At 48.4% G+C, this 23843-nt stretch overlaps 1 protein-coding gene across 2 annotated transcripts in view; it reads left to right on the plus strand.

The window, feature by feature from the left end:
- Positions 1-23843, plus strand: part of NDUFAF2 (NADH:ubiquinone oxidoreductase complex assembly factor 2) — a 221427-nt gene that overhangs the window by 129499 nt on the left and 68085 nt on the right. The window contains exon 4 of one of the 2 annotated variants that reach the window (XM_077285919.1): positions 6895-7127. In XM_077285919.1, coding sequence (XP_077142034.1) covers positions 6895-7127 — 233 coding nt within the window. Of the gene's footprint in view, positions 1-6894; positions 7311-23843 lie in introns of those variants that run through there. The other variant, XM_077285908.1, reaches the window with a different exon arrangement.

Below are 23843 nucleotides of genomic sequence, written 5' to 3' on the forward strand. Positions count from 1 at the left end.
TATATAGTACAATGCTAATGACTGAGCCACTGTGCTGTCCATATATAGTACAGTGCTAACCACTGAGTCACATGCTGCCCATATATATTACAGTGCTAACCACTGAGCCACTATGCTGCCCATATATAGTGCAGTGCTAATCACTGAGTCACTATGCTACCGCTATAAAGTACAGCGCTATCCACTGAGCCAATATGCTGCCCATATATAGTAGTGCTAACCACTGAGCCATTATGATGCCCATATACAGTACAATGCTAATCACTGAGTCACTATGCTGCCCCTATAAAGTACAGTGCTAACCACTGAGCTGCCGTGCTGCCCATATATATTAGTGCTAACCACTGAGCCAATATGCTGCCCATACAGTATATAGTACAATGCTAACCACTGAGCCGCTGTGCTTTCCATATAGGTTTTCAAGATGTTAAAAGTAATGGTCTGCACTTTTTCTAGCAACAGTATATCCTATATAAAGATAGTTATTTTAGCAATTCTTAATGGCCAGTGGCCTTCTTAGAATATCAAACTGGACAATCTTTATGATTTTGGGTTTTTCTGTCCTTTTTGGGGCAGTTTCCCCACCCCCATCATTACTGACATGTAGTTCCTATAGCGGCTGCCTTGGCCATGCCAGTCATTACTATGTAATGTTACTTTAGTCTCTTTCCACATTGTATTGTAACCTACAAGTGCGGCAGTGTCAGCACATCGGGGCCCTTTGTAACATCCTCGCTTGTTTCTCACCTCCGCTCTAATCTTATCTGAATGAGATGAAGAGTAATTAGAAATTAGTCTTTATCCCGACCAAATCTAGTCGCTCGCATTGAACAAAGTGAAATAGATAACGGGAGCCAACTGTTCACCCGGCATATGCCAGAATACTTTGATGCCGATGCCAAAAAATTAAACGGCAATGTAGCTGGATATTGGCTGGCACCGTGGTCTGCTCGCAGAAATGTTCTGTGTGTCAGATGTGATTGTGTCCGGCGCTGGTGATGGGGTATTACTTTCATGAGCGGTCAGGGATCCTGGATAATTACATGCAACGTTTGCTCCGTATGCGTTTCCTTTCTTATCTTTTTTTTTTTTCTCTGCCATGAGGTGGTTTTTGCAACCTTTTGCTATAATTCTATACATTTCCGAAAACAAAAACCCTGTTTCTCTCTGAAGCTGAAATTTCAGCACCTACAATCACGAGGATTAGTCTGAATCAGGTATCTTATAAGGCCTCTGTTTCCTGTACTTCTATACTACATGTCCCCAAAACATCAGAAATCTACATCCGAGATGGCGTCACAGCGGTTAGTACAGCTTTGCCAAAGTGGTCATCTCGAAATCAAACCGTGTATTAGACCTGAAGAACGGAAGAAATCCTGAGCCGTTGGCGCTTCTGGTTTTCGAAGTCCAGATGGAATACAAAGCGGAGTCAGCGGGATGTAGGAAAATGACACTAAAAGTGCTCAAAATGTATAAAAACAACAAACGGGCATAAAGTGGAAAGTTACAAGTTTGTGCAAAACGTTACGACGACGGACCGGTGTCTTCATCAGGCAGATTGTTACCTAGACCTTGGCTGTAATGTATACAGTAGGACTACCAAAACATTGTTAGGTGAAGTGATCCCTGACCCCCCCAAAAAATTGCAAAAACACTATAAAAAGTCAAATGTGAGAATAAATCTTGTACTGCGATATATACGATTTGAGGACTTCTGCAAACTATTTTGAATACTTACCGGTAAATGCATCTAATTGGGGCTAGAAATAATTTTTGCAATTTGGTTTAATTAAAAATTGTGCTGCAGAAAGAGTTTACCGAAAATCCATCGGTAATCCCGGTGTGACGGAGAGTTTGTGACTCTTATCTGTCTTTGGCCTCATTCACATGTCCGTTTTTTTCACGGATAACACTCGTATCTTTGACAGTCTGTGGGGTAGTTCACATTTCAGATTTTTAAAATCTCGGAGACGTATCCAATATTGATCCTAGTGTCTAATCCAAATCAGCAATGCGAGTCTACGGGTCAGTGAAAAAAATCTGACCGCACTCGGATGCCACCCGTTTTTTTACTGACAGATGGGAAAAGGTGGAGAAATGTTTTACTTTTTTTCTCATCCGTGAAATTAATTAATGAAACTGTGATGAAAACTTGGTCCATTTTTTTCTCATAAAAACCCTCAGGTCTGAATGAGGCCTTTTTCTGATTTATGACGACAGACCACATCAAAGTTCAGTGTGCCAGGAAACCTAGCGCCTGTGAAAGCAAAACGGTGCAACATTTTTAATGAAACCCTATTGCAAACATAACTTTTAACTGTAAATGCATGCATTTAAACAATTAAGAAAAATGTCCTCTAAGATGGGTAATCCCGTAAGGTAGACTTGTAGTTAGGTGCCACTACCCAGGAGGTATACACAGTGGTCAATTTGAAAAGAAGTTGTTGCATAAAAACATAAAAAGGTGAAATCTTCACGTCCTCCTCACATGCACAACCTAGCGCTTCATTCATGGCATAATAAAATGTCATTTACTGAGATGTTTCTATATGAATCAAGTCTCCTTTGTGCTCGATATAAATGGAAATATTTGGAGTTTTCAGTAAGGAGTTAATAATGGGTTCTGGCCTCTTCCTGCCCACACAGCTGCTGGGCTTGTCACAATGTATCAGTATATATGCAAAGCTCAGATGTTGCTGCTCCTGTAAGCTCTACTAACCCTGTAGATCCTGGATGCAACTGTAGAAAAGACTATATGACTTGGGGGATGGCCAATAATCCATCATGATGGCTACAATGGTGCTACATCCATGGCGAGGCAGCTGCATTGCTTTTCTTCAGCCTCTGAAATTCGGACACAATCCTGCTAAGATTTCTAGTTGTGGACAGCCAGGCCCCTCCCGTCCTTCTAGACTTCCCCAGAGTGGATCGGAGATGTCATCGGTGCTTACCAACAGACATGGATGAACCAGTGCGTGTGCAGCTGCTTGTATTTCTCTGGAACAGTCGGCCGGGTGTTATCAGCCCCCTTAACCCGATACAAATAAGCCCCTTACACACTGTTCGATCTATGTATTATTTTCCTGAGTAAAACAAGCTGCTGACTGTCCCAAGCCCCTAGGACTTTTCAGCCCAATCTGGTCCATATGAAGGCAGTGAAAAATACAGAAGGGAGTATGGACTACAATGTGTTTCTGAGAATCCAAACACAGTAACATTTCAATTATTACAATTGATCAAAGGATGTTTGCTCAGAAATTGAATTAGAATGAATTAGGGCTGACATTGATTTGGCAACGGTTTCCATCTCCGCTGGCAGGAGCACAAAGGATATGCAGCTTTTGGGAGAACGTTACTTGGATGGCCTTTGTTGTCCTGAGCAGATCCTCCCGCAGCGGCCTAAGTGCATCTCATGTAGTGTATGGCTGCACAACTACGAGTCCTCAGCTGTCCTGCCTGTTTTTATTTAGGACTTGCAAATAACACACTCGTAAACCTAGCTCCTGACGTTGCTGATTTTTTTTTTTGCGGGGATGAAATGTCCAGTTTCTATGTTTCTTGGTGAGGTCTAGTAGGAATTTCCTATTCTTATCAGTATTCTGTAGTGAGATACTTACGGGGGGAGCGCGGCGGTTCGCGGCCGGGTGTCAGCTGACTATCGCAGCTGACATCTGGCACTAAGTGCCAGGAGCGGTCACATTAACCCCTGAAACACCGCAATCAAACATGATCGCAGTGTTCCGGCGGTATAGGGAAGCATCGCTCAGGGAGGGGGCTCTCTGCGTGCTTCCCTGAGATCCTCGGAGCAACGCGATGTGCTCGCGTTGCTCTGAGGGTCTCCTACCTCCTTCTCCCTGTAGTCCCCGGATCCAAAATGGCCTCGGGACTGCTTCCGGGTCCTGCAGAGAGGTGGTTTACCAGCGCCTGCTCAGAGCAGGCACTGGTAAGCCTGCAGCCCTGCCTGTCATATCGCTGATCTAACACAATGCTCTGCAAAGTGTCAGATCAGCGATCTGATCCTATAACATGATGCCCCCCCCCCTACCCCGGGGCAATGTTATAGTGTGAAGAAAAAAAAAATGTTCAGATGTGTAAAAAAATAAAATAAAATTCCTCAATAAAGAAAAAAATATATTGTTCCCATAAATACATTTCTTTATCTAAATAAAAAAAACAACAAAAGTACACATATTGAGTATCGCTGTGTCCGTAACGACCCGACCTATAAAACTGTCCCATTAGTTAACCCCTTCAGTGAACACCGTAAAAAAAAGAGGCAAAAAAACAACGCTTTATTATCATACCGCCAAACAAAAAGTGGAATAACACGCGATCAAAAAGACGGATATAAATAACCATGGTACCGCTGAAAACTTCATCTTGTCCCGCAAAAAACGAGCCGCCATACAGCATCATCAGCAAAAAAATAAAAAAGTTATAGTCCTCAGAATAAATCGATGCAAAAAGAATTTTTTATATAATAGTTTTTATCGTATAAAAGCGCCAAAACATAAAAAAATGATATAAATGAGGTATCGCTGTAATCGTACTGACCCGAAGAATAAAACTGCTTTATCAATTTTACGAAACGTGGAACGGTATAAACGCTCCCCCCCCCCCCCCCAGCTGGTTTTTGGTCATTCTGCCTCACAAAAATCGGAATAACAAGCGATCAAAAATGTCACATGCCCAAACATGGTACCAATAAAAACGTCAACTCGTGCCGCAAAAAACAAGACCTCACATGACTCTGTGCACAAAAATATGAAAAAATTATAGATCTCACAATGTGGAGATGCAAAAACTATTTTCTGCAATAAAAAGCGTCTTTTGGCGTGTGACAGCTGCCAATCATAAAAATCTGCTAAAAAACCCGCTATAAAAGTAAATCAAACCCCCCTTCATCACCCCCTTAGTTAGGGAAAAATAATAAAATTAAAAAAATGTATATATTTCCATTTTCCCGTTAGGGTTAGGGCTAGGGTTGGGGCTAGGGTTAGGGTTGGGGCTAAAGTTAGGGTTAGGGTTGGGGCTAAAGTTAGGGTTTGGATTACATTTACGGTTGGGATTAAGGTTAGGGGTGTGTGAGGGTTAGGGGTGTGGTTAGGGTTATGGTTGGGATTAGTGTTAGGGGTGTGTTGGATTTAGGGGTGTGGTTAGGGTTGGGATTAGGGTTAGGGGTGTGTTGAGGTTAGGGGTGTGGTTGGGATAAGGAGCATGTTCGGGTTAGGGGTGTGTTTGGGTTAGGGGTGTGTTTGGGTTAGGGTTTCAGTTAGAATTGGGGGTTTCAACTGTTTAGGCATATCAAGGGCTCTCCAAACGCGACATGGCGTCCGATCTCAATTCCAGCCAATTCTGCGTTGAAAAATTAAAACAGTGCTCTTCCCTTCCGAGCTCTCCGGTGCGCCCAAACAGGGGTTTACCCCAACATATGGGGTATCGGCGTACTCAGGACAAATTGGACAACAACTTTTGGGGTCCAATTTCTCTTGTTTCTCTTGGGAAAATAAAAATTTGGGGGGCTGAAAAACCCTTTTTGTGGGAAAAAAAATATTTTTTATTTTCACGGCTCTGCGTTATAAACTGTAATGAAACACTTGGGGGTTCAAAGCTCTAACAACACATCTAGATAAGTTCATTAGGGGGTCTACTTTCCAAAATGGTGTCACTTGTGGGGGGTTTCAATGTTTAGGCACTTCAGGGGCTCTCCAAACGCGAAATTGCATCCCACCTCAATTGCAGTCAATTTTGTATTGAAAAGTCAAACGGCGCTCCTTTCCTTCCGAGCTCTGCCATGCGCCCAAACAGTGGTTTACCCCCACATATGGGGTATCGACGTACTCAGGACAAATTGTACAACTTTTGGGGTCCATTTTCTCCTGTTACTCTTGGTAGAATAAAACAAATTGGAGATGAAGTACATTTTTTGTGAAAAAAAAGTTAAATGTTAATTTTATTTTTTTTTAAACATTCCAAAAATTCCTGTGAAACACCTGAATGATTAATAAACTTTTTGAATGTGGTTTTGAGCACCTTGAGGGGAGCAGTTTTTAGAATGGTGTCACACTTGATTATTTTCTATCATATAGACCCCTCAAAATGACTTCAAATGTGATGTGGTTCCTAAAAAAAAAAATGGTGTTGTAAAAATTAGAAATTGCTGGTTAACTTTTAACCCTTATAACTCCCTAACAAAAAAAAATTTTGGTTCCAAAATTGTGCTGATGTAAAGTAGACACGTGGGAAATGTTACTTACTCAGTATTTTGTGTGACATATCTCTGTGATTTAAGGGCATAAAAATTCAAAGTTGGAAAATTGCAAAATTTTCTCCAAATTTCTGTTTTTTTCACAAATAAATGCAGATAATATCAAAGAAATTTTACCACTGCCATGAAGTACAATATATCATGAGAAAACAATGTCAGAATCATCAGGATCCGTTGAAGCGTTCCAAAGTTATAACCTCATAAAGGGACAGTGGTCAGAATTGTAAAAATTGGCCAGGTCATTAACGTGCAAACCACCCTTGGGGGTAAAGAGGTTAACAACCACAGGAAGCAAGCTTTTCTGAAATATAAGAAATTGAGGATAGGAGAGTGATGTACCAGATGGCTTCTTGATTCAACTTCTTCCAGGGTCTGTCTTTGGAAATCATTGACTAGACGGGTTAATGTGACACACACAGATAAGGAGATGGTCAGGGTAATTTTTAGGCAGAAGTCTGGAGACTGTTTCACCTTTACAGATATTCGATCTCACCACAGGGATCCTGTCCACTAGAACCTTAAGGAAATCCTTTCCACCATTTATATGACCAGATCAGATCCAACCTGACCGAATACGTCACCTACATAATGTCCAGAATCTTATCTATTGAATTTTTCCATTTCAGGAAATCCTCAAGAATGAACAGTTAAGGAAGGAAATAAGCGCCAAAGGAGAGCAACTTTTGAAGATCGACGATGCCATGTCACACGCCGAAGGCAAACATGCAGTTGAGTCCGTGAGAACTCAGATCAAAGGACATGCTTCTGCTCCAGTGTACGAAAAATCAACCCCAACTGAGGAACCAACCAGCACCGCAAATACATTTGTGCCTGGATCATGGAACCCACAGAAAAAGTAGTAGGAACACATGATATTAGGGCTTGTTTTTGAAAGTCTACATTATCTCTGAGGGTTCTCTTTTTTGATGCTTTAGTTTCTTTCTTGAATCTATTCCCAAGAGAGCAGTAGCTCAACTAAAGGGGCTTCAAAAATATGGTAAACAATATGGAAGAAAATGCAGAATAAAAGACCTACGCTCCATTTATTGTCTATGGGAGTGTGGTCACACATGCTTACCTCTGCACCATTCACACAGGGGGCTTTGGAACCCCAGTTGTCATAATCAGTGAGGTCGTAAGTCATACCCCAGCTATCATACCCTTATCATCCATCCGGGAGGTCATTCTTGTCCGACCAATAATTATCTTAGATGTATGACCCCCCCCCCCGAGTGCTGTAACTATGCAAAATACATCCTTTCCGTCCCTTGTTGGTTCTCTTATTTTTAGATACAGTATTTGCTGATGGAGAATGAAAACAGTTGTAAGCTGGCCATAGACTTGAGATATTTAGCTGCAGACCATTGGCAGATCAGATCTTCTGACTGGCTCTGGTGGCCACACACAAAAGATTATCGGTGAAAGCTGGTCACTGGTCATTCACAGGTTTGAACGTTCATTCGCTATCAATGGGCAGAGAGGATGAAAGCTGCTGCCAAACACATTGCTCCGCGGCTTCTCTTTTTTTACATCAGTTGGGTAAGAGTCAGGAGAGCCACACCTACCGAAATCGGAGTGTTTGAGTGTCTTTTATGTAATGTGAATAGGAGCCTATAACTAGGCTGGATATTCTGATCTGCAGATAAATGTCTGTCTCGTGTGTACGAGCAGTTTTTCCATAAACCAGTTCCAAACTAATGGCTGCTCTTATCTGACAAGTGTCTACAATTGTATCCAGGCTACGCAATGCTTCATGGGATGAAATAAGGCAGGGTTGACGTTTATGCAGTGCTGTACGCTGAGCACCATCAGATTTCCCTGTGAATCCTTAGAAAAACTAGATTCAGACGGAGCCACTTCCGACAGTGTCTGTCACTAGGCAAACATAAAAGAGACCATGCCTAAAAGATAAACTGCCAAAAGAGAGGCTAAACAGGAGTCCAAAGTGGCCACATCACGGGGATCCATTATAATCCTGTTTTTCAGATGGAAACGAATACACACTATTCTGTGTAGAGCACTGTAGAAAGCTGGTTTCACACATCTGGAAACTCGGCCCTTACTTGGTCGGAATACCAGGCTTGATTGTCAGGTCTCAACAGAGGTACAGGAATATATAAGGCAGGCAGCTCAGGCCAGGAGCCGCGATGGTTGGGTTAAGTATTCCGACCTAAGCAAGCACGGTGTTTCACAAATGTGGAACCGACCAAATAGAGAAGCTTTCCCACTAACCTGTTTATTGGGTGGATATCCAGTAAGTGTGGTAATGTACTCACTGATCGCGGTCTTCCCAATCTCCAGCACCACTCAGGTTTTCTTCTGAGTCACGTAACTGTTATTCGGTCGTTACAGTGTAGGTTTTCATGGAGCCTACATTGTAAAAGTGACTTCCGGCTAACACACAGTGCAATCCGTCGGGTCAGAATGGCCACTGAGTTACCCAGAAGAGGAATGGAGCAGCGCTGAAAACAGGGTCAGATGGCGATCTGCGATCATATTACGCTACATATAATCACACAGGTTTAAGCAATGAAACGTTTGGCAGTCATGCTTCCTCACGTTGCAGCACAATTCTCAGTGGTAGTTTTCCCCCAGGTTTCAGTCTGCAGGCCAGAGCATTGCTTAGGATGAGCACAATTGTATTTCTCAGCAGGACTAAAGGCCCCGTCTCACATAGCGAGATCGCTAGCGAGATCGCTGCTGAGTCACAAGTTTTGTGACGCAACAGCGACGTCAGTAGCGATCTCGCTATGTGTGACACGTACCAGCGATCAGGCCCCTGCTGCGAGATCGCTGGTCGTGTCGGAATGGCCTGGACCTTTTTTTGGTCGTTGAGGTCCCGCTGACATCGCTGAATCGGTGTGTGTGACACCGATCCAGCGATGTCTTCACTGGTAACCAGGGTAAACATCGGGTTACTAAGCGCAGGGCCGCGCTTAGTAACCCGATGTTTACCCTGGTTACCAGCGTAAATGTAAAAAAAACCAAACAGTACATACTCACCATCTGATGTCCGTCAGGTCCCTTGCCGTCTGCTTCCTGCTCTGACTGAGCCGCCGTACAGTGAGAGCACAGCACAGCAGTGACGTCACCGCTGCGCTCTGCTCTCACTGTACGGCGGCTCAGTCAGAGCAGGAAGCAGACGGCAAGGGACACCGAAAGGCGAGTATGTACTGTTTGTTTTTTTTGGTAACCAGGGTAAACATCGGGTTACTAAGCGCGGCCCTGCGCTTAGTAACCCGATGTTTACCCTGGTTACCCGGGTGCTGCAGGGGGACTTCGGCATCGTTGAAGACAGTTTCAACGATGCCGAAGTCGTTCCCCTGATCGTTGGTCGCTGGAGAGAGCTGTCTGTGTGACAGCTCCCCAGCGACCACACAGCGACAAAACAGCGACGCTGCAGCGATCAGCATCGTTGTCTGTATCGCTGCAGCGTCGCTGTGTGAGACGGGGCCTTAAGTCTGTACTAGTTCTTAGTGTTCTTGTTCACAGACCGCAAGGACACGAACTAAAACACAACCACATCAACAGACAATAAAGGATGACATTTCTCCCTACTCTCACGTGTTGAATATTGGGCTATACATATTCCACTAGGGCTGGGAATACCGGACTACTTGGCCCACAAAATATTTATGTATTGCAGATCATTGCACGGGTTCTTGTGATCTTGGCCTCAGTTGTATATAAAAAAACCCCCTCAATTGTGAATCCAGACTAAGGACCGAGAAGCCAGCCATAATGCTCCCCATCTACGTGCCCACACAAGCCCATTTGCTTTGTCATACCGCTGCTATCCCAACCTCTACACAGAGTAACCAGACAAAGTTGAGGTAATGATTAAAAACTACAGATTATTTTATTTTTAAAGATGCAAATAAAACTATGTACATATGTGCTCAGGCTGAATGAATTACCGTACTTGTAAAATATGCCAAAATCTGTCACTTATCTACTGGGAATTTATCCGTGCGACTGAGCAGAATCCTAATTAGAGAGCAGACTCTGTATACCGTATCCTGCACACCCCAGCGAGTCCAGTAATAACTTTTAAAGAGAAACTCTCAATTTAACAAACCTCTAACATGGTGGGGGTGCCAAGACCCCCACCGATTGCTTTGAAATTATGAGAAAGCAGCTAGAATCGACAGGTCTGCAGCGGTCTGATTCTATGAATCCTTATATCGCTGGTTCTGGTCTCTGATGACTGTGAAACAGAAGGTGCACGTCCCACATTTCAGAATAAACTGTTGTGCGTAGAACTCTGGTCATTATGTATCCTACATTTTGCAATTTCCTCGCCCCAAACAGGCACTATTCACGAGATGCTGCAACAACTTTTTGTGTGCTGTTCTTATTTCTCCCTTCTGCTTCTCCATCAACTTCTATAGACAGCATTTGTAATTTGAACCCTTATAGAAGACAGACGTGTAGACAGATTTGAGCACTTTTTGTGTGAATGATTAATGCATTGTAGAAATGACTGGGGGAAAATACCGTATATACTCGAGTATAAGCCGAGAATTTCAGCCCATTTTTTTAGGCTGAAATTGCCCCTCTCGGCTTATACTCGAGTCAAACCCAGGGGTCGGCAGGGGAGGTGGAGCGGCAGCTGGGTAATAATACTCACCTCCTGGCGTGGTCCCTGCACCTCTATTCCCCGGTGCCTGCAGCTTCTTCCTGTAGTGAGCAGTCACATGGTACCGCTCATTACAATAATGAATATGGACCCAACTCCACTCCCATAGGGGTGGTGCCGCATATTCATTACTGTAATGAGCGGTACCATGTGACCGTTCACTACAGGAAGAAGCTGCTGGCGCCGGGGAGCAGATGTGCAGGGACCGCGCCAGGAGCAGGTAAGTATAACGCAGTGCGCTATATTAACCTGCTCACCGTTCCACCGTTGGTGCCGCTGCGTCTTCCCCGTCCTCTGTAGTGACGCTCAGGTCAGGGGGCGCGATGACGCGATTAGTGCGCGCCGCCCTCTACCTGAACAGTCAGTGCAGAGGACGGGGAAGACACAGCGGCGCCCATCGGTGGAACAGGGAGCAGGTGAATATAGCAAGTGCCGGGGGCCTGAGAGGTGAATATGTAATTTTTTATTTTTTTAATCGCAGCAACAGCATATGGGGCAAATATCTCTGTGGAGCATCTTATGGGGCCATGTGCAGCATTATATGGGGCAAATATCTGTATGGTGCAATGTGCAGCATTATATGGGGCAAATATCTCTATGGAGCATCTTATGGGGCCATAATCCGCATTTGTGGAGCATTATACTGAGCAAATGTGTCTATGGAGCATCTTATGGGGCCAATAGATGGTGGCCCGATTCTAACGCATCGGGTATTCTAGAATATGTATGTATGTATGTACATAGCAGCCACATAGTATATAGCACAGGCCACGTAGTATATAGGAGCAATGTAGTATATAGCAGACAAATACTACGTGGCCTGTGCTATATACTATGTGGCTGCCATATACATGCATATTGTAGAATACCCGATGCGTTAATACAGGCCACGCAATATATAACAGTGGCCACGCAGTATGTAACACAGCCCAAATAGTATATAGCAGCCACGCAGTATATAACACAGGCGACGTAATATATAGCACAGGCCACGCAGTACATAACACAGCCCACATAGTATCTAAGTCTACGTTCACATTAGCGTTCGGCGCCGCAGCGTCGGGTGCCGCAGCGTCGCCGCATGCGTCATGCGCCCCTATATTTAACATGGGGGCGCATGGACATGCGTTGTGCTGCGTTTTGCGATGCATGCGTTTTCTTGGCCGCAAGCGGGCGCAGAAAACGCAGCAAGTTGCATTTTCTTTGTGTCCAACTTTCGGCAAAAAAGGACGCATGCGTCGCAAAACGCAGCGTTTTAGCGTGCGTTTTGTTGCATTTTTGTTTGCGTTGTGAACGTAGCCTTACTCTGGCCACGTAGTATATAGCAGCCACGTAGTATATAGCAGCCACGCGGTATATAACGCAGCCCATGCGGTATATAACAGCCCACATAGTATATAGCAGCCCACGCGGTATATAACGCAGCCCGCGCGGTATATAACACTGCCCACGCGGTATATAACGCTGCCCACGTAGTATATAACACTGGCCACGTAGTACTGTATATAGCAGCCACGCGGTATATAACGCAGCCCACGCGGTATATAACAGCCCACATAGTATATAGCAGCCCACGCGGTATATAACGCAGCCCGCGCGGTATATAACACTGCCCACGCGGTATATAACGCTGCCCACGTAGTATATAACACTGGCCAGGTAGTATATAGCAGTGTGGGCACATATCCGTGTTAAAAAAAGATAATTAAAACAAAAAATAGTTATATACTCACCCCCTGGGATCCAGCGTAGCTGTCCCTATGCGCGCGGCTGCCGCCATCTTCCGTTCCCAGGATGCATTGCGAAATTACCCAGATGACTTAGCGGTCTCGCGAGGCATAGGCAGCATCAATAGTAAAAATTTTGGGACACACAGAGTTAATAGCAGCGGTAACGTTACCCGCGGCATAGCGCGGTACGTTACCGCTGGCATTAACCCTGTGTGAGTGGAGGGGAGTATACGGGCGCCGGGCACTGACTGCGGGGAGTAGGGAGGGACTAATTGGACTGTGTGCCCGTCGCTGATTGGTCACGGCAGCCATGACAGGCAGCTGGCGAGACCAATCAGCGACACGGAATTTCCGTGACGGAAGTTGAGGACAGAAAGACGGAAGTACCCCCTAGACAATTATATATATACTAGATGGCAGCCCGATTCTAAAGAACCGGGAGTCTAGAATCCATATATACTTTATTTATTCAAATGTAAGAATAATACAATTAATAAATAATAGTAAGAAAGAACAAAAAATGGCTGCACTCACCAGCTCTTGACAATTCTTGACAGTACGGCACATTTCTGATTGGTCGCTCGCGGCAGGCGGCAACCAATCAGAAAAGTGCCGCGCACCACGAAGGCATATATCTTTGTCCACCCTGAGCGGGTGTAGGACGCTGGTGACGTCACTTATCTCCGGACATTATCTCCGGACAAAGCCACGGAAGTTGGCACTAATTGCCGGAAGTAGTATTCTAGGCAATTATATATTAGATTTTAATGTTATCAGTGTTTACCTTTGAACGTTTATATTGTATTGTCCTGTCACCAGCCATGTGTACGATTATCGGCCGAAAGCCTCTCTGGAACCAATAATCACCCCATGTAAAGGTATCTTTATAAGTTAAAGATTCAGAATACTATGACTTTTATCATATCCTGAACAGTCAAGTTTTTTATGAACCGTTAAGGTTTTCTGGTTGAAGTAAAAAAAACTGAGTGTTTACAGTTTGAAACCATAAAATGTTGAAAAATTATGTCATTCTTGAGTATATCACTCAATGGTGCTCATAAACGTGTCAAATTTGATCTATAATATACTTTAATATACGTTACTTTAATCTTTAATATACTTAAGAACAGGGCCCCAGACATCACACAGGGGGTCTGAAACACCGCACAGTGGTCCAAAATATCGCTGTGCTCTGCCTGGGGCCCCATATGCTGCCTGGGGCCCCTGTGCTCTGCCTGGGGCCCCATATGCTGCCTGGTGCCCCTGTGCTCTGCCTGGGGCGCCATGTTCTGCCTGGGGCCACTGTGCTCTGCCTGGGGCCACTGTGCTCTGCCTGGGGCCCCATATGCTGCCTGGGGCCCCTGTGCTCTGCCTGGGGCCCCATAGGCTGCCTGGGGCCCCTGTGCTCTGCCTGGGGCCCCATATGCTGCCTGGTGCCCCTGTGCTCTGCCTGGGGCCCCATGTTCTGCCTGGGGCCCCTGTGCTCTGCCTGGGGCCCCATATGCTGCCTGGGGCCCCTGTGCTCTGCCTGGGGCCCCATATGCTGCCTGGGGCCCCTGTGCTCTGCCTGGGGCCCCATAGGCTGCCTGGGGCCCCTGTGCTCTGCCTGGGGCCCCATAGGCTGCCTGGGGCCCCTGTGCTCTGCCTGGGACCACTGTGCTCTGCCTGGGGCCCCATATGCTGCCTGGGGCCCCTGTGCTCTGCCTGGGGCCACTGTGCTCTGCCTGGGGCCCCATATGCTGCCTGGGGCCCCATATGCTGCCTGGGGCCCCTTTGCTCTGCCTGGGGCCCCTTTGCTCTGCCTGGGGCCCCTGTGCTCTGCCTGGGGCCCCATGTTCTGCCTGGGGCCCCTGTGCTCTGCCTGGGGCCCCATGTTCTGCCTGGGGCCACTGTGCTCTGCCTGGGGCCCCATAAGCTGCCTGGGGCCCCTGTGCTCTGCCTGGGACCACTGTGCTCTGCCTGGGGCCCCATATGCTGCCTGGGGCCCCTGTGCTCTGCCTGGGGCCCCATATGCTGCCTGGGGCCACTGTGCTCTGCCTGGGGCCCCATATGCTGCCTGGGGCCCCTGTGCTCTGCCTGGGGCCCCATATGCTGCCTGGGGCCCCTGTGCTCTGCCTGGTGCCCCTGTGCTCTGCCTGGGGCCCCATGTTCTGCCTGGGGCCCCTGTGCTCTGCCTGGGGCCCCATGTTCTGCCTGGGGCCCCTGTGCTCTGCCTGGGGCCACTGTGCTCTGCCTGGGGCCCCATATGCTGCCTGGGGCCCCTGTGCTCTGCCTGGGGCCCCATATGCTGCCTGGGGCCCCTGTGCTCTGCCTGGGGCCACTGTGCTCTGCCTGGGGCCCCATAGGCTGCCTGGGGCCCCTGTGCTCTGCCTGGGACCACTGTGCTCTGCCTGGGGCCCCATATGCTGCCTGGGGCCCCTGTGCTCTGCCTGGGGCCACTGTGCTCTGCCTGGGGCCCCATATGCTGCCTGGGGCCCCTGTGCTCTGCCTGGGTGTAGGACACTGGTGACGTCACTTATCTCCGGACATTAGCTCCGGACATTAGCTCCGGACATTAGCTCCGGACATAGCCACGGAAGTTGGCACAAATTGCAGGAAGTAGTATTCTAGGCAATTATATATTAGATGGGCATTTCCTGAAGGAAATACATGGTGCTTGAACAGCGCTACCAGCTTTACAGCAGCACTTTTCACACACGGGACTGGGGGGCGCGCTTACTTTTGCACCCGGGGCCGGGGGCGCGCTTACTTTTGCACCCGGGGGCGCACTTACTTTTGCACCCGGAGGCGCACTTACTTTTGCACCCGGGGGCGCACTTACTTTTGCACCCGGGGGCGCACTTACTTTTGCACCCGGGGGCGCACTTACTTTTGCACCCGGGGGCGCACTTTTGCACCCGGGGGCGCACTTACTTTTGCACCCGGGGGCGCACTTACTTTTGCACCCGGGGGCGCACTTACTTTTGCACCCGGGGGCGCACTTACTTTTGGTGGGCGGGGCTCCTCGGCATCCGATTTGGTTGGTGGGGCCCCTCGTCCTCCGATTTGGTGGGTGGGGACCCTCGGCCTCCTGTTATGGTTCTCAATGGCAAGAGAACATAGTCCAGCAAACATAAGTACTAGCTCTTGGAAGGATGGAAACTAAACTGACCATGAACTAAACCTGCCGCACAACTAACAGTAGCCGGGTAGCGTTGCCTACGTTTTTATCCCTAGACGCCCAGCGCCGGCCGGAGGACTAACTAATCCTGGCAGAGGAAAATATAGTCCTGGCTCACCTCTAGAGAAATTTCCCCGATAGGCAGACAGAGGCCCCCACATATATTGGCGGTGATTTAGATGAAATGACAAACGTAGTATGAAAATAGGTTTAGCAAAATTGAGGTCCGCTTACTAGATAGCAGGAAGACAGAAAGGGCACTTTCATGGTCAGCTGAAAACCCTATCAAAATACCATCCTGAAATTACTTTAAGACTCTAGTATTAACTCATAACATCAGAGTGGCAATTTCAGATCACAAGAGCTTTCCAGACACAGAAACGAAACTACAGCTGTGAACTGGAACAAAATGCAAAAACAAACGAGGACTAAAGTCCAACTTAGCTGGGAGTTGTCTAGCAGCAGGAACATGCACAGAAAGGCTTCTGATTACAATGTTGACCGGCATGGAAGTGACAGAGGAGCAAGGTTAAATAGCGACTCCCACATCCTGATGGAAACAGGTGAACAGAGGGGATGATGCACACCAGTTCAATTCCACCAGTGGCCACCGGGGGAGCCCAAAATCCAATTTCACAACAGCCTCCGATTTGGTGGGCGGGGACCGGCCTCCGATTTGGTGGGCGGGGACCGGCCTCCGATTTGGTGGGCGGGGACCCTCGGCCTCCGATTTGGTGGGCGGGGTCCCTCTGCCTCCGATTTGGTGGGCGGGGACCCTCGGCCTTTGATTTGGTGGGCGGGGCTCCTCGGCCTCCGATTTGGTTGGCGGGGCCCCTCGGCCTCCGATTTGGTGTGTGCTCTGCCTGGGGCCCCATATGCTGCCTGGGGCCCCTGTGCTCTGCCTGGGGCCCCATATGCTGCCTGGGGCCCCTATGCTCTGCCTGGGGCCCCATATGCTGCCTGGGGCCCCTGTGCTCTGCCTGGGGCCCCTGTGCTCTGCCTGGGGCCCCATGTTCTGCCTGGGGCCCCTGTGCTCTGCCTGGGGCCACTGTGCTCTGCCTGGGTGTAGGACACTGGTGACGTCACTTATCTCCGGACATTAGCTACGGACATTAGCTCCGGACAATAGCTCCGGACAAAGCCACGGAAGTTGGCACAAATTGCAGGAAGTAGTATTCTAGGCAATTATATATTAGATATATATATATATATATATATATATATATATATATATATATATATATATATATACATATACATACACATATATACATATATATATATATATATATATATATATATATATATATATATATATATAAAATATAGCGCTGGGAGCGTCACTCTGTCCGAAGCCTTTATAGACTGCGCAAGCGCCGGCGCAGTCTGGACCCCACAGAGCGACGCTCCCAGGAGATCGCGGTATGCGTAAGCGCTGAACGCACACCGCGATCTCCAACGGAGAAGCAGGGACGAGCCAGGAGGTGGAGGGTGAGTATACTTACCTGACCCGTTCCACCGACGCGATTCCGGGCCATGAATGTCCCCCTGCTCCCGGAATCGGCGCCTGCGCAGTCCGCGCTTTCCGGCACCATTTTATTGAAGACACATTGCAGTGTGTCTTCAAGAAAATGGCGCCGGAAAGCGCGGACTGCGCAGGCGCCGATTCCGGCACCAGGAGGACACAGAAAATGGCGCCGGAAATGAATGAGGTAGCGCAAGTAACAAATTGCTGTGCCATGAGGCTGTGGCACTTCATGCCACAGCTATTTGTTACTTACACCACCTGATTAATTTCCGCCGCCATTTTCTTGGTCCTGCTCCCGGAATCGGCGCCTGCGCAGTCCGCGCTTTCCGGCGCCATTTTCTTGAAGACACATTGCAGTGTGTCTTCAAGAAAATGGCGCCGGAAACTGCGGACTGCGCAGGCGCCGATTCCGGGAGCAGGACCAAGAAAATGGCGGCGGAAATGAATCAGGTGGCGACAGCCGCCGCACCCAGCACAGCTGTCCACAGCCGACGCACCCAGCACAGCCACCGCACCCAGTACAGCCGTCCACAGCCGCCGCACCCAGCACAGCCGCCGCACCCAGCACAGCCACACACAGCCACCGCACCCAGCACAGCCACCCACAGCCGCCGCACCCAGCACAGCCACCGCACCCAGCACAGCCGCCGCACCCAGCACAGCCACCGCACCCAGCACAGCCGTCCACAGCCGCCGCACCCAGCACAGCCACCCACAGCCGCCGCACCCACCACAGCCACCGCACCCAGCACAGCCGCCGCACCCAGCACAGCCGCCGCACCCAGCACAGCCGCCCACAGCCACGCACAGCCGCCCACAGCCACCGCACCCAGCACAGCCGTCCACAGCCGCCGCACCCAGCACAGCCACCCACAGCCGCCACACCCACCACAGCCACCGCACCGAGCACAGCCACCGCACGCCGCACCCAGCACAGCCGCCGCACCCAGCACAGCCGCCCACAGCCACGCACAGCCGCCTACAGCCACGCACAGCCACTGCACCCAGCACAGCCGTCCACAGCCGCCGCACCCAGCCCAGCCACGCACAGCCGCCCGCACCCAGCACAACCACGCACAGCCGCGCCACATACAGCCGCCCGCACTCAGCACAGCCGCCCGCACTCAGCACAGCCGCCCGCACTGATGGGGCGCAGGATGGAGCAGCACGTGATAGGATGGGGGTGCAGGATGGGAGCACATGACAGGATGGGGGCGCAGGATGGAGCAGCACATGACACGGTGGAGCAGCACATAACAGGATGGGGGCGCAGGATGGAGCAGCACATGACACGGTGGAGCAGCACATGACAGGATGGGGGCGCAGGATGGAGCAGCACATGACACGGTGGAGCAGCACATGACAGGATGGGGATGCAGGATGGAGCAGCACATGACAGGATGGGGCGCAGGATGGAGCAGCACATGACAGGATGGGAGAGCAAGATGGGAGAAGCACATACCAGGATGGAGACCATATACCAATATAAATGCTCGCCACCCGGGCGTAGAACGGGTTCAATAGCTAGTATATATATATCTATATATCAGCATTTGTGCAGCTTTATATGGGGCAAATGTCTGTATGGAGCATCTTATGGGGCCATAATCCGCATTTGTGGAGCATTATACTGGGCAAATGTGTCTATGGAGCATCTTATGGGGTCATAATCAACATTTTTGCAGCATTATATGGGGCATATTTTAATATGGAGCATCTTATGGAGCCCATCATAAACTATGGAGAATTATATGGGACGTATTTTGTATGGAGCATCTGATGGGCCCATCATGAACAGTATGGAGCATTATATGGGGCTCCTGATTCAATATGGATATTCAAAAACACTTAAACTACTGATGTCTCAATTAATTTTACTTTTATTGGTATCTATTTTTATTTTTGAAATTTACCAGTAGCTGCTGCATTTTCCACCCTAGGCTTATACTCGAGTCATTGTTTTCCCAGTTTTTTGTGGCAAAATTAGGGGGGTCGGCTTATACTCGAGTATATACGGTAGGTTCACCCCTGCTCTCCCCTCTAATAAGATTTATCATCATGACTTTCACTGTTTTCTTTAAAAAATGCTATAAATGGGGTTAGCATTAGTGATTAGTGAGTGATTAACTTATATACGGTGTATGTGTATATATATATATATACTAGCTATTGAACCTGTTCTACGCCTGGGTGGCGAGCATTTATATTGGTATATGGTCTCCATCCTGGTATGTGCTGCTCCCATCTTGCTCCCCCATCCTGTCATATGCTGCTCCATCCTGCGCCCCCATTCTGTCATGTGCTGCTCCCATCCTACGCCCCCATTCTGTCATGTGCTGCTCCCATCCTGCGCCCCCATCCTGTCATGTGCTGCTCCATCCTGCGTCCCCATCCTGTCATGTGCTCCCATCCTGCGTCCCCATCCTGTCATGTGCTCCCATCCTGCACCCCCATCCTGTCATGTGTGCGACCCCATTCTGTCATGTGCTGCTCCCATCGTGCGCAACCATTCTGTCATGTGCTGTTCCCATCCTGCGCCCCCATTCTGTCATGTGGTGCTCCCATCTTGCGCAACCATTCTGTCATGTGCTGCTCCCATCCTGTGCCCCCATTCTGTTGTAATGTGCTGCTCCCATTCTGCCTGTTCCTGTTTCCATTCTGCCATATGTTGCCCCCATCTTTCTCTCTCCAGCTCTACTGCCCGAGTGCGGCTGTGCTGAGTGCGGGCGGCTGTGCTGAGTGCGGGCGGCTGTGCTGAGTGCGGGCGGCTGTGCTGAGTGCGGGCGGCTGTGCTGAGTGCGGGCGGCTGTGCTGAGTGCGGGCGGCTGTGCTGAGTGCGGGCGGCTGTGCGTGGCTGTGCTGAGTGCGGGCGGCTGTGCTGAGCATGGGCGGCTGTGCGTGGCTGTGCTGAGCGCGGGCGGCTGTGCGTGGCTGTGCTGAGCGCGGGCGGCTGTGCTGAGTGCGGGCGGCTCTGCGTGGCCGTGCTGAGTGTGCTGCGCGGTGCGTTGCGCTTGCGCAGTCTATAAAGGCTTCGGACAGAGTGACGCTCCCACCGTTATAATATAATATATATATATATATATATATATATATATATGTCATTACAGAGTGATCTATTTCAAATGTTTTTTTCTGTTAATGTTGATGATTAATGAAAACCCAAAAGTCATTATCTCATAAAATTAGAATAATTAACAAAGGCTTGTGGCTGGTTGTTCTTCGTGTGGCTGGGTCTTCTTCTAATAGCAAGCATAAATACCTCTCCTGCCACTCCTGTTATGATCCCAATGGCAGAGGATCTCTGATATTCCGGGAAGATAGCAAAATATAAATACTGCTCTAGGGAGGTGGAAACTGGGCTAACCGCATACCTGATCCTGACACAAACAACTAAAAGTAGCCGGTGAACGTACCTACGTTGGTTCGAGCCAGCCGGAGAACTGACTACCCCTAGAGGGAAAAAATAAGACCTCGCTTGCCTCCAGAGAAATTGAACCCCAAAGATATAGAAAGCCCCCAACAAATAATAACGGTGAGGCAAGAGGAAAACACAAACGTAGAGATGAACTAGATTCAGCAAAGTGAGGCCCAATAGTCTAGATAGCAGAAAATAGATAGTGGACTATGCGGTTAGCAGAAAACCCTACAAAACATCCACGCTGAACATTCAAGAACCCCCACACCGACTGACGGTGTGGAGGGAGAATATCAGCCCCCTAGAGCTTCCAGCGAGTCAAAAATCAAATGTAAAGCAAGCTGGACAAAAACACTGAATAATGCAAACGATCCAAATTGTACAAAACAGACTTAGCTTTTCTTGCATGAGGCAGACTGAAAGGAATCCGGAGGAGACCAAATAGGTCTGGATACAACGATGCCAGGCAAGAGACTGAGTCCAGAGGAGACTAAAATAGGAAACACCCGCTGCTTAACGACACAGCTGGAGCTCAGGCCTGCAACAAGACATACCTAACACAATACCGTTAGTGACCACCAGAGGGAGCCCAGAAACACAGTTCACAACACACTCCTACCTTGTGTATGAAAAAGCTCTGTAGTTAATACTGTTCGGGTAGAGCTATCCGATAGTGCTATCCATGAAGAAAGTGAATGGGTAGAGCTATCCCATAGTTATTTCACATGGTTGAGCGCACTTGGGATCTGCCCCCAAGGCCCTGCCCATGCCCAATGTTTGGTCCTTAGACCTCGGCTAGGAGTTAGTCCCGCTTTAGTGTACAACATTTTTTGGCTTTTACAATTGTTAAAAAGCTTAATAAAAGATTTCTTTGTACACACAGTTGTGTCTGGGTCTTCTCCTTGTGTCTGGGTCTTCTTGTGTCTGGGTCTTTTCGTGCCTGGGTCTTCTCCTTGTGTCTGGGTCTTCTGTTATGGACCTGGTGGTTAGGAGCACCCGGAATGACCAGATGAGTAAACTAGTAATCGGAACAAGCTCTGGGAAAGTGGGAACTCTGCTGACCGCAAACCCTACTCCTATCACACACACTAGAAATAGCCGTGGAGCATACCTAACTCTCCCTAGACGCCTCTTCACAGCCTAAGAGCTAACTACCCCTAAAGATAGAAATAGAAGCCTAACCTTGCCTCAGAGAAATTCCCCAAAGGTAAAGGCAGCCCCCCACATATATTGACTGTGAGTTAAGAGGAAAGACACAAACACAGGAATGAAACAGGTTTTAGCAAAGGAGGCCAGACTTCACTAAATAGTCAGAGGATAGAAAAGGAAACTATGCGGTCAGCACAAAAACTACAAAAACCACGCAGAGTATGCAAAAAGACCCCCACACCGACTCACGGTGTGGAGGTGCAACACTGGCAAGCTGGACTAGAATTTAGCAGTACTAAGAAATATATTCAGGCAGCAGTAACAACAAATGGACTTAGCTTCTGCTGGAGTAGACAGGTCCTCAGAGAAGTCCAAGAGAGATCTGAACCAATACTGAAACATTGACAGCTGGCATGAAGTAACGATCTGAGTAGAGTTAAATAGGGAAGCCAGCATAACAATAAACGAGGGCAGCTGAGAAAGCAAACCTCAGAGACCAGCAGTTCCGCTCAAAGCCACCAGAGGGAGTCCAAGAGCAGAACTAACCAAAGTACCATTCATGACCACATGAGGGAGTCCGAGATATGGAATTCACAACAGTACCCCCCCCCTTGAGGAGGGGTCACCGAACCCTCAACAGGTCCCCCAGGCCGATCAGGACGAGCCAAATGAAAGGCACGAACTAAATCGGCAGCATGGACATCGGAGGCAACAACCCAGGAATTATCCTCCTGACCATAGCCCTTCCACTTAACCACTGGAGCTTCCGTCTCGAAATACGAGAATCCAAAATTTTTTCCACCACATACTCCAACTCCCCCTCAACCAACACCGGAGCAGGAGGATCAACGGAGGGAACCATAGGCGCCACATACCTCCGCAACAACGACCTATGGAACACATTATGGATGGCAAAGGAAGCTGGAAGGACCAAACGAAATGACACAGGGTTGAGAATTTCAGAAATCTTATAAGGACCAATGAAACGAGGCTTAAACTTAGGAGAAGAAACCTTCATAGGAACATAACGAGAAGATAACCAAACCAAATCCCCAACACGAAGTCGAGGACCAACACAACGACGGCGGTTAGCGAAACGTTGAGCCTTCTCCTGGGACAACGTCAGATTGTCCACTACGCGAGTCCAAATTTGCTGCAATCTGTCCACCACAGAATCCACACCAGGACAGTCAGAAGGCTCAACCTGCCCCGAAGAAAAACGAGGATGAAAACCAGAATTGCAAAAAAAAGGCGAAATCTAAGTAGCCGAACTAGCCCGAATATTAAGGGCGAACTCAGCCAATGGCAAAAAGGTCACCCAATCATCCTGATCAGCAGAAACAAAGCATCTCAGATAGGTTTCCAAAGTCTGGTTGGTTCGTTCGGTTTGGCCATTTGTCTGAGGATGGAAAGCCGAAGAAAAAGACAAATCAATGCCCATCTTAGCACAAAAGGACCGCCAAAACCTAGAGACAAACTGGGACCCTCTGTCCGACACAATGTTCTCCGGAATGCCATGCAAACGAACCACATGCTGAAAGAATAATGGCACCAAATCAGAGGAGGAAGGTAATTTAGGCAAGGGTACCAAATGGACCATCTTAGAAAAGCGATCACAAACCACCCAGATGACAGACATCCTTTGAGAGACAGGAAGATCTGAAATAAAATCCATGGAAACATGCGTCCAGGGCCTTTTCGGGACCGGCAAGGGCAAAAGCAACCCACTGGCACGAGAACAGCAGGGCTTGGCCCGAGCACAAGTCCCACAAGACTGCACAAAAGAACGCACATCCCGTGACAAGGAAGGCCACCAAAAGGACCTAGCCACCAAATCCCTGGTACCAAAAATCCCAGGATGACCAGCCAACACCGAGCAATGAACCTCAGAAATAACTCTGCTAGTCCATCTATCAGGGACAAACAGTTTCTCCGCTGGACAACGGTCAGGTCT

The sequence above is a fragment of the Ranitomeya variabilis genome, chromosome 1, assembly GCF_051348905.1.
Source record: "Ranitomeya variabilis isolate aRanVar5 chromosome 1, aRanVar5.hap1, whole genome shotgun sequence".
Classification (NCBI taxonomy): domain Eukaryota; kingdom Metazoa; phylum Chordata; class Amphibia; order Anura; family Dendrobatidae; genus Ranitomeya; species Ranitomeya variabilis.